At 35.1% G+C, this 12227-nt stretch overlaps 2 protein-coding genes across 2 annotated transcripts in view; one reads left to right on the top strand and one right to left on the bottom strand.

Moving 5' to 3' along the window:
* plch2a (phospholipase C, eta 2a) overlaps nucleotides 1-7248 on the bottom strand; it is a 140627-nt gene extending 133379 nt beyond the window's left edge. The window contains exons 1-2 of the mRNA XM_016489536.1: nucleotides 7114-7248; nucleotides 2535-3013 (exon numbers count right to left, since the gene is read on the bottom strand). Of these exons, the coding sequence (XP_016345022.1) occupies nucleotides 2535-2742 (208 nt within the window). The 5' untranslated portion in view covers nucleotides 2743-3013; nucleotides 7114-7248. The remainder of the gene's footprint in view (nucleotides 1-2534; nucleotides 3014-7113) is intronic.
* A 3676-nt stretch (nucleotides 7249-10924) lies between these two features.
* LOC107691068 (peroxisome biogenesis factor 10-like) overlaps nucleotides 10925-12227 on the top strand; it is a 6322-nt gene continuing 5019 nt past the window's right edge. The window contains exon 1 of the mRNA XM_016489551.1: nucleotides 10925-11176. Coding sequence (XP_016345037.1) covers nucleotides 11065-11176 — 112 coding nt within the window. The 5' untranslated portion in view covers nucleotides 10925-11064. The remainder of the gene's footprint in view (nucleotides 11177-12227) is intronic.

Raw genomic sequence — 12227 nt, 5'->3', positions numbered from 1 at the left:
ATATATATATATATATATATATATATATATATATATATTGCATTTTTTTTGGAGCATTTTCTAAAGCTTATTCAAATGCGTTATATGTTCACAGGTGTAACTAATCAAGTTTTTATTCAAATGTGACTTGCAAATGTATTTTCTTGGACTGAAATATAGAGGGCAAAATATATTTTTTAATGTGTGTTTAAAATATCTATATTTAGTCCTTGTTTCTGGACCTGGGAACATTACAGTTGTGTTGCTGTCTATGTATGTTTTGGTACAATGTTTATACTATTTTGTCAGAGGAAAAATGTGTTATATAATGTGTTAGTGTCATGATCACACATTATGTTAAGTATTATAACTATACTTGCAAAACAATGTGAACATTAACTAGCTCTTTCTCATAGACATCCATCAGAAATGCTGAAAGTCTGTTGCTTACTCTGAACCCAGAACATTATTACAGTTTGTATCATAAACTGTGTATATTATCTGTATAACGACTTTTTAAAGGGGTCATAGGATGCCCATTTTCCACAAGTTGATATGATTCTTTGGGGTCTTAATGAAAAGTTGTGTGTGTGTGTGTGTGTGTGTGTGTGTGCATATGTGCATGTGTGATTTATATACATTATATACAAAATGCATTGAATATTTTCAAATTAATTTTGAAAAGTAGTTAATTTGTCATTCATTAAATGTTATATGACTTTTTAAAAACGGACAACTCTGAGTGTAAAACCATCATTAAACAGATGTAAATCTGAATCAGTGAATCTGTGGTACGGCAAAGAGCTTAAAAAATAGGTAACAACTAATTCGGAATAATGTAATAATGTTGTTTCCTGGGTCAGACAAGGTTAAACAATCTTGGACTAAACCAACCAACTCCTGATGCACTTTACAAAAAAAGCAGGCCTACAATGACTGTACCAGAGAATAATACTCTGGTTCTTTGATATATAACCTACCTATGCACATGCACAAATGCACAATTTTTTTTGTCTATTTGGAAATTCCAGTTTTCCGATAAAATGTAAAGATTTTTAATTGTGACCAAGTCTAAACTCTGTTATACTTCTATTTTTGTAGTTTTAAAACACTCCCCCTAAAAAAGTACTGTGAAATGATATATCCTGAATTGTACTGACTCATATTTATGCATATTTATGCAAAAAAAAAAAAAAAAAATTGGTCTTGCCAAAGTATAGGTCCGAAAACATATACCATATCCAGAAAAATGATATTATCCAGAAAAATATTATTATGGCACCATATCCCATAGATCATGATATTGCCATAGTGACATATTCCAAAAAAAAACCAAAACCAAAACCAAATCTATTGTCATGGTATATGTAAAAAAAAAAAAAAAAAAAGGTATTATCTCGGTAACATACCCAATATAATATAGTATTACCATGGTAACATGTCACAGAAACACACAGTGAAGTCTATCACATAAACACAGGAAGGAATGGAAAATTTCATATTACTGTAGAGATTCAAAACAAATGAGGTAATCTCTCAAGTCTTATCTTTTATTTTTGCATGGCTGCCTGTCAGATCAACACTGCAAGAGAGCAGTTGAACAGTTGAACACTCCCATTATAATCAGTGCAGATCTCCAACAGGACGTCTTCCTGAATTCCACTCTCCATTCTGTCAGGAGTGGGACTTCGTGAGCTGCGCTAGAGACATGTCAACTGCTGCTCACCCCAACAACGGCTGTAATGTTCACTTTGAGTGCTTGTTGTGTTTGACATGACATGTTGATAGCTGAGGATGCAGGACTGGACGTGTCCGCCATGTGACACCTGGCCTCAGGTAACAGACCATGCGAAGACACGATCCCCTCCCTCTAAAACACGACCCTCAGTCTCAGCTAAAACAAATCTGTCTGGCTTAGCATCCACTACATTCCTCAGTAGACAAAACAATAGAGGTCTGTTTGGAAACCCTTCACTTGATGCCTGTATATATAATGCATTGTAAACATATACTTTTAAAATTAGTACATAAATCCGAGAGCTGTTGAATAAAGTCGTTCTTTTTGTTTTCTTTGTGCACAAATGCATTCTTGTAGCTTCATAAAATTATGGTTGAACCACTGATGTCAGTTTGTTTATTACCTTACTTATGAATGAATGAATGAATTAATTAATAATAAAAAAAAAAAATTATTTTGCTCTATGGGAAGAGTGAAGAAAATAGCCAGGAATAGGAATAGTTCACCATTAAAAAAAAAATTAAAAAATAAAAAATCTGTAATTACTGAATTATTCAATTTGGTATAAGTGAATCTAAATATGGAGACACAAGATTCGAAGGAGGGGATTTATTCATTTAGATTGTGTGTGCTTGTGTGTTTTTATGACAGACTTGGTCCCTATTAACTCCTATTAGGTATGGAATAGGATCAAGGGATATAGCCAATATGCTAGTAAAATGCATGCTAATAAGCAATTAGTAAATAGTGAAAGTTGGTTCCTAAACGAAAGTGTTACCTTTTTTTATGTTCTTTATAAATGCAAGGTTTTACTCACCCACACTGATGTAGTTGGCGGCCAGGAAGAAGTTCCAGTGTAAGAGTGTACTGCTGCGGGACGAATCCGTGTCATTGATGAAGCCTACGGATCTCATGGACAAATTGGGAGAATCCGTACCGATGCTCTGACTGCCAGAGAACAGGGAGGTGTTCAGAGAGGCTGTATCCATATCACTTAGCTTGCTTTCATTCACATGCAAACGCATTCAACAGCCCCAGCAACAGTCATGTGTGATTCCAGTTCTACAGATTCCTGACAAAGCTATCCGTTGTCTCTAAGCGGTGCTCTTGATGAAAAAGAAAGATCTTCTGGTTTCCAGTGTGCAGCAGGACGTTCAGCAGATGTTCTGTGTCTGGGTTTCTGAGTGATTGGGGTTGGAGGTGCAGTAGCCTACAACTGTCTGACGGAGCTCCGCAGCCAGTAATTGACCTGTAGACGTGATGTCAGTGTGCAGATGACCCGCAGCAAAACCACACCTGCAGTTAACAGAGCACATGCAGTTAACACAGACTTTCTCACAAACATCAAACATCTTATAAACACTAGGTTTTAATTTGAAAGACACCGTCCAAAAATATAATAAACTAGGAAATAACTGACTGACTGACCATGAATACCTAAGGAATCATACATACATACATATATAGCAGGACTGGACGTGTCCGCCATGTGACACCTGGCCTCAGGTAACAGACCATGCGAAGACACGATCCCCTCCCTCTAAAACACGACCCTCAGTCTCAGCTAAAACAAATCTGTCTGGCTTAGCATCCACTACATTCCTCAGTAGACAAAACAATAGAGGTCTGTTTGGAAACCCTTCACTTGATGCCTGTATATATAATGCATTGTAAACATATACTTTTAAAATTAGTACATAAATCCGAGAGCTGTTGAATAAAGTCGTTCTTTTTGTTTTCTTTGTGCACAAATGCATTCTTGTAGCTTCATAAAATTATGGTTGAACCACTGATGTCACATGGACAATTTTAATGATGTTACGTTTCTGGCCAATAAAACGTGTCAGTTGCATTGCTGTCTATGGGAGGGTCAGAAAGCTCTCGGATTTCATCAAAAATCTTAATTTGTGTTCCGAAGATAAACGAAGGTCTTACGGGTTTGGAACGACATGAGGGTGAATAATTAATGACAGAATTTTAATTTTGGGTGAACTATTCCTTTTAAATGCTAGAAAATTCCTAAAAGTTATTTACAATTAACTGAAAATGTATTATAGTTTACATTTATATTAAATACAATTAGCTGAACACAAGAGTGCTTTTTTGGCACACTTTAGTCGGACTTAAGTACAACTTTATATGCAATTTCACAACCATTTCTATGGTCTTTTTGTCTTTGAAATATTTTCATTTGACATTTTTACAAAGTTCACTTTTGGAAAGTGTGCTTAGAAACAGTCATCAAAGTGAACTCTCTTAAATTACACTTAAGTGGCCTTTTTTCAGTAATAGTACAGTATATTATCTGCAACTACAGTTTTTTTTTTAAATATTCTTTAACGATTTAAAGTATACAACAAGTGCAATGTTCAAACAATTAAGTGCGCTTCTTTTTCATAAGGGTTGTCTGTGATCAACAGCATTTGAAGCATTATAAGCTTTATATGCATTGCTTCATAATAAACATTCAAATTCATGATGCCTTTTCATGGAAAATATCTATACTACTCTACAATGCTTACCTATTCATGGCTTCACCTTAAAAGAGTATAATGCATTATTAACCCATCAGCAATTAATTTTAATTGTTGTTTGTACTTGTGGTCCTTTTTGTTTGTCACCAAATAAATTTGATTAGCTTCTTCAGCAAAACTTTTTTGATATTGTTTGTGGACTTGGTGACTGTGATTTGGTCTGCAGATTTTATTTTGGTTTGCTATTTTATTTCAGCCATATATGACCCCAAGATGAAAATAACTAATTAATACATATTATTTTTAGTGCTGTCAAGCGATTAATCGCGATTAATCGCATCCAAAATAAAAGTTTTTGTTTGCATAATATATGTGTGTGTTCTGTGTATATTTATTATGTATATGTAAATACACACACATACAGTATATATTTTGAAAATATTTACATGTATTTACTATTTACATGTCTATATTTATATTCATATAATTTATATTATAAATAATATATATATATAAGATTAGATTCTTTAGATTCATTAGATTCTTATACTGTAATGCTCTACTTTACTGTAATAATAATAATAATAATATGACAAATAAATGTCATATAAATCATGTTAAAAAATTAATAAATTAATTCATATGTCAATTATTTGCAATATTTCATATTATTATTATTATTACAGTAAAGTAGAGCATTACAGTATAATAATCTAATGCGAAACACTTTATGGATGCATTACCGTAATAAGAATTTTGGTGGAAATGTGCATAATTATCGCAAAATTAATGTCACAATGAATATACTTTTATTTGGGGTGAAATGTGCGATGAAATGTTTTCTCTTTGGGGGTGAAATGTAACTTGCTCATGAGGTTCACTTGTATCTTCAATATTAATGTGACATCAAAGGTATCTGAAGCTCAGTGACTGAAATAGGTCCGAGATTTCAGAATGAATCAGAAGCGCTGTTGTTTACAGCCTCTCTCATTCACTTCAGGTTCAAAGCAGAGGCAGAGACAATTGAACCTCAGTTTTATAGGAAGTAAGGAAGATGCATTGCCTCACAAAACGTCCGTTCGGACCCCCGGCACCTCTTTAAATCTACTACTGAAAGACACACAAAAGCCATTGTGTGCACAGCGCTGACAGGAAACACAGCGTGAGTATGCACATGTTTGTCCTTAATTTCCTTCCCTTTGACTAATATAAGACAAAAAGAGTGTCACTATTGATCAAAGGTGCAGATTGTTTGATTTCATTTTTTCATTTTTTCTGAAGCAATAACAAAGACACATGGCTGATCTGAACATCCCCCGAGAACAAGCCTGCACACAATGCTCTCAATACACAACGAAACATGAGATCTGGCCAATCTGGCTAAACCAAACACACACAGCATCACAGCACAAACAACATTCCAGTATCAGAAAGCCAAATGTCTGTATAGCTTCTACTGGCTTATAGCTGTTTCTCTTTCTTTTCCTGATGTCTGCATGGAAAAATACATCAGAGATGGTGCACGGCAAACAGCAGATGTGTGTTGACAAGCTAATAGCGTAGCAGCTGGCAGGCCGGTGACCGCCGATCGCTCAGAGTAGCTCAGCACTACACAGACGGCATGACACAATAGACCTTTTATTACAGTTTCAACCGACCAGTTCGCATTGCAACTCGCAAGACATCCTACATCACACAGTATTTGGGCTGAGATTTCCAAAGGAAACAGGGGCATGACTGTGTCGCCCTGCATGCTGACAAACAAAATCTACTTTAAATGGAACTAAAGTGACTCCGATGAATTATAACCATTGCACATAAACATCTGAAATGACATAGATAGAAGGGTGTTCCCTGCCTAAATACACTGGTTAAGTTTTAATTTATGGCTGCCTGATTCATGTTTAGCCTGAGGCTCGGGTCAAGTTTAACAGACGCAGTTAAATCAGGTTTCTCCTGTGAGTAAGTAGAGAACACTGTTTGGATGTTTATATAGAGGAATCTCAAAGAATCTCAAGCAAACCTGTGATTGTTTTACCTTAAACAAAATTGCAAAAAATCAGTAGAGTGAAAAAATCACATGCAATACATATATAACAAAAACATGTATTAGAGTAATGAGAATCTAATGAGAATATTCATAGAATAAACATAGAAATTCTCAAAAGACCTCAAAAGTAAAACTTACAAATGCATTATTTTCATAAGAATTTGTGAGGGGAAATGTGATGAAATTTCATGAAACTTGTTTACACTCTACACCTTGTGAAAAAAGGTACACTTTTATCATACTTAAAAAATAATAATATACTTTAAGAGAATATAAGTGTCAACTGAATCTAATGTTTTCAGACACTTAATTGCATGCATTTTAATGAAAATGTATTGCAATTTAAACTTATATTAATTGTAATTAGCTGAACTTTAAAGTGCTTTTTGACCCACTCATGTAGGACTTAAATACATCTTAATAATTCATTTCATGATTACTTCTATTGTCTGAAATATGGTTCATGTTTTACATACATTTTAGTGTGTTAGTCAACATATCAAAACATGTCATGCAAATGATGTCACAATGCAAAAAAAAAAAAAAAAAAACTTAAATTATTAACACAAAATTCTTATTTTGGGGTGAAATGTGACCTGCACATGTTTTGATGAGATTAACAATGTCACATCCAATCACAGAAAGACAACAACCCCTCAAAAACTTCATCCTGTCGTCTCATTCTTTGTACCTGGGCACCCAAGTAAGAAGTGTTGGGTTTCAGAATACAAAACTCTCTGAGAAAAAAGCCCAAGAGAAGCTCAGAAACTAACTTCCCAATCCTTTATCCTGAGTAAACTCGTCCGAGAAATATCTCCTTAACGTCCTCAATACTAAATGCTCTGTGGAAGTATTGTGAAGTCTCACGTTACCTTTGTGAATTGGGAAAGAGAAGCAGGTAGTTCAGAGTGTGATCTGTAGACGATGTGAGTTAAACACTTCTCCAGGCATCAGTTTTACAGCTCCGATCCACTTTCCTACAAAGAACATGTCTTTTTTCATTGCAGGCAAAAGCTTCAGGCACACAGCTCCACACTGCAGGTAAAGGAAGTTGTCATTTGAAAGCTCTTTGTACACAGTGGGTGTTCCCTTATGGAGCAACAGTTTTCCCTGCGGCGACAAGTAAGAACAGAGGAGTCTTTGCACAGGTGGGCGGGATGTACGGCTAGAGCGTATGGAAAATGGCCCACATTGTCTGCAAGTATTAGGATTGTTAAAGGACGTTTAGTTATTTTGTTGTTTAAATCGAGTTTGAAAAAGACTTTATACTTTGAGTCATATTTCAGTCCTTTACGATTAGGTTTTTGAACTCTGTCTTTATACACACTGGCATTAGCATAAAGCAGAACGGTGATGCAACTTTTAAAATCCCGTCATTTTGTGTGCAGAGATGTGTTTCAGATACATCAGGTAAATGGGTTAAAGGTAAATCAGTTACCTTCTGAACACATTAAATGCTGCTGTGCAACCATGGTAATATGAATTGAATGACTAATCTTGCTCTTTGGGATTCTTTAATTCAATTGCTCTTCTATGTCTTGATATTTCACTCTAACACTTTCAGCAGGTGCTGTCTGCCGTGCATTCATAAATCCACACAAAAAGGGTTCAAAGTCCTTTGAAGTGACTTCCCATAACACCATTTGATATTTTATTGCCCCACCACATAATGAAAATGTTAGTAAATGAGCAAAGTGTGATATTTTACTAGAGTCTATATGCCTTGATAGGTCTACTTCTTACGTCACCTATTATCATAGTATCTGAATCATGTTTGCCTTCTCTGGAAATTTCAACTTCAATACAGTGAGTTTCAAAAGACATCATTTATCCATATATAAGTGTTTCTCTGTGTAATTGTATGGTATTTTCTGTCGACCTAGTTCAAATAACTACTTGTAAGACCTTTGCCATGTCATGGATTCCTTGCATCACTGTATTATAAAAAGAATAATTATAATATACTTTAAAAGAATGTACTTCAGTATGAACTGAATGCAATGACACTTAAACCGCATGCTATTTGCAATTCAATGAAAAAGTATTATAGTTTAAATTTATATTGAATGCAATAAGCTGCAACTTTAGAATGCTTTTTGACCCACTTAAGTAAGACTTAAGTACATCTTCATATGTAAAACTTCTATTGTCTTCGAAATATGGTTAAAGTGTATCGCCAAATGTACAGACAAGCACTAAAATACACTTTAATGTGATTTCTATTGAAACGTGTATGTGTATGTCATGTATTCAAACATATTTGTAATTACACATTTGTAACGATGAAGTTGCAATTTAGTACATTTAAAATATATTAACAATTCAATATCGAATAACACACCAAGTATGTGCGCTTAAGTATGTTAGTCAACATCAAAACAAGCACGACGAAAGGTTATTAAAACATCATAATTTAAAATGTAATTTAAAATAATTAAATATTTTGAATTATTACAAAGTGCACTTTTTAAAAGTATACTTTAAGATAAGAAACATAAAATATGAAAGTGTACTCTAAGTACACTTAAGTGGCCTTTTATTTCATTAATATTATATTATCTCGTTTTTTACAAGTGTGCATTCAATACAATTAAGAACACTTGCTTTTTAGAAGGCATTATTATATAAAGTTATACAACTAATTAACCACGTTCAGAGATAAACTCTGAAAAATACAATAGTTTCATACTGTAGATCCAGTTGCAAATCCTGGCTGAAAACTAAAGTGAGCTCTCTGCTAACACAACACCTATGCATTACTAAAAACATAGCGTTGTGTATTTGTATTTACCAAGCAAACTCTTAATTAAATAATTCATTTAATCCTACCTCAGATAGCTCTATTGCTGCTTCATCCGCACTCAGCTCTCCTCAGCTGCCCTCTGCACAACCTCGCCTCTTCCTGCAAGAAGTCACAAGTGAGTCTGATTGAGAAAGAAAGCCATCCTATGCTCAAGTGTAAACATAGGGGTGCTTCCCTGACTGCCACTGGGAGTAAACAGCCTTCCACAGGCATTTACAAAAACTGCTGTCTGCCCTTAATATGGCTTTCGTGATCAGCCTTAGGAAAGGGCTGAATAAAGATGTTCAGTGTGTGTGTGTGTGTGTGTGTTTTGAATTGTAATGGTTTGGATAGATCTCAGTGCATTAGAGTACAAAAAAACAGGTTTTACAACCTTGTAAAAAGGAGGTGACTTGTGAACAGCTAAACAGAGAGAACAAATGAGAGGAAAGTGGATAAAGAAGAATGAAGCTAATAATATAGAGATTCATAAATGGATTTCATTTTGTAATTGATCATTGACAATAGTCAGATTTATTGTTGACAATGGCTGTGCTAGGAATGTTGGAATAGCTTATACCACACATACAATTGTATTAAAGGCTTTAAGGGTACAACAGCTTGTCACTGGGGCAGCAGTACCCTCAAAGGGACGCTTCTGTACCTTCTAAACCTAAAGGTACAATTTTTGCACTTGTTTTTCTGACAGTGTACTGTTTGAAGCGGCAATGCAAAGTGATCAACTCAACTCATTATTTGATTGCAGTGGTGTGTGTTATAAAAATTTGCTGAAAATTTAATTCAAGACGTAGATGAGTTTGTTTCTTCATCAGAACAGATTTGGAGAAATGTAGCATTAATATCACTTGCTCAGCAGTGGATGCTCTGCAGTGAATGGGTGCCGTCAGAATGAGAGTCCAAACAGCTGATAAAAACATCACAATAATCCACAAGTAATCCACAGCACTCCAGTCCATGCAGTTAACATCTTGTGAAGCAAAAAGCGGCCTGTTTGTAAAAAAACTAATCATTAAGTCATTTTTAACTTATGTTGCTTATCAGTGAAAAAGTCCATCCGCTGTTGTCCTTTCATATCAAAATGTTGTAAATGGTGTTTATATCACTTGTAAACGGTGCTCGGTCTATGCATATTTCGCTCCTGATTCAGACAAACATTTCACTGGAAAAATGGTTGCATGGATTTGTTTATTACAAACACACAGCGTAGGCCTTTAGTGTTTACTGCATACAGTATACATTATGTAGTAAGCATTATTATAGTCCTATTCCTATTCGCTCGTGACAAATGTGTTGAAAGTATGGGTCAGATTAAAAAAGTTCAAAGCTTCAGACGGATTTAAACTAGATTTTGGCTGCTTGTGAGTTCAGATTTTCTGGATTTTGAGAGAGTGATTTTGCTCAAATTTATAGTAATCCATTTTTTTTTTAAACAGGATGGTGAAATAAATTGGCTAATGTTACAATAATAACAGATTAGCAGGCCTACATAATAGTACCCAGTCACATAACACTGTATAGGCATATACAGACTATATATTAAAATAAATGAATAAAAAATAAAATGAATTTAAAAATAGACTAAATGGAACTACTGAAGACTCACATATGTCTTCAACTTCGACAAAGTTTCAGATATGTGTATTTTCATTTAGGATAGCAGATGTCCTCGTTATTCGAACGTCATACTAAATCATTTTCCAAATGTATTAATTAGTTTGCGCCGTCAGTCATTATCTGGTGTGTAACCATCAGACTTGATACTGAACTCAGCGCAGTACAGGCGATGTTGCTATTGTAGACAGCAACAGCAAAACTGATCTCAAATCAGCAAAGCGTCTGTTTCCAACCGGCCAATGGAGGGCTCGTGTGAGCGTCACGTGACTAAACACGGAAGTGTTTGAAGCATGCACAGTTAGGAGACTGACCTAGACCAGAAAATAGATTCATAGACTTAATAGATCCCCGTTTTTGTAAATTGAGATAGATGAATTGCACGTCCTAAAGGTGTCTGAACCGAGCAATGCCTGTAGTTCCTGCGAACCAGCCGCAGCTGATCCGCTCGAGTCAGAAGGATGAGTACTACCAGAACAACCTGACGAACAACGCCAATGAGCTCTTCCACACATTCGCTGGTAAATCACTCACAAACACATTACATGCAGGAGGTCGAGTAATTTAAAACATAGTCTACACATTTATATGTTGCTTACATTTTTTCCCTATTTATTCTCACCTCAAACTAAATACCAATCAACATGTCTTGCACCAGAACAGTCGTAATTTTGTATTTAGTACTTTTAAAATGTAGTATCTAATTTTTAAATGACGCTTTCCCATCATTTTTCAATTAAACAAGGTGTTTTGCTGCCGTACATGGAAATTACATTTGTTTTGAGTGGCTGAACAATTTGCACATAGAAAGAGTAAGATATACCTTTGGGAGATTATATTAATATGATACATGTGTGACATCATAACCGTGACAAAGAATTCAACATCAACTTTGACAGTATGGTTTCGATAAATAGGCTCAGAATTGACTAGTAGCTTACTGTGCAGCATACACTGTATACTAGGGCTGCACGATAAATCGAAATGGAATCGAGATCGCGGTTCGACAGAAGCTGCGATTGTCATGCGTATCTTTCAGTGAAGCACGGTTCTGTGATCAGCAGTAAATCTCCATCCAAAGGCCAGAGGGCGCTCTCGCGCTGAAACTCCAAATACGACCCGCAGAAGAAACCCAGGAAATCCCTATAGCAGTTGCTGAATAAACAGACGATTCAACTGCTTTCATTGATTCAACGTGACTAATAAACACACGACTACGACAATATATGGTTTATCTGAGTTCTTATTATTATAATTTTCATTAAAATAAAGTATTTTTATAATGCAATGCCTTTATCACTGCTTAAATACTATGAAATATATTGCGTGCCTTATTCTGTGTAAGAAGCCACATCATCTCACAGAAGGATTTATTTCAAACACTCGACTGACGTTATGAAGTGAGCTTGGAGTAAAAATATGTTATTAAATGTGGTATTTTCACATGCTTTCAGATGGAGCAGCAGTTACTTCACAGAGCCGTAGTTATGAGAAGCTATGAGAAGCTATGCAAACAGCTGTCATTATCGCGAACGATTTCAGAATCGCGCAATAAAATCGTCTGCGATTTTT

The sequence above is a fragment of the Sinocyclocheilus anshuiensis genome, unplaced genomic scaffold, assembly GCF_001515605.1.
Source record: "Sinocyclocheilus anshuiensis isolate Anshui unplaced genomic scaffold, SAMN03320099.WGS_v1.1 scaffold158, whole genome shotgun sequence".
NCBI lineage: Eukaryota > Metazoa > Chordata > Actinopteri > Cypriniformes > Cyprinidae > Sinocyclocheilus > Sinocyclocheilus anshuiensis.
This window is presented reverse-complemented; position numbering and strand designations above follow the sequence as displayed.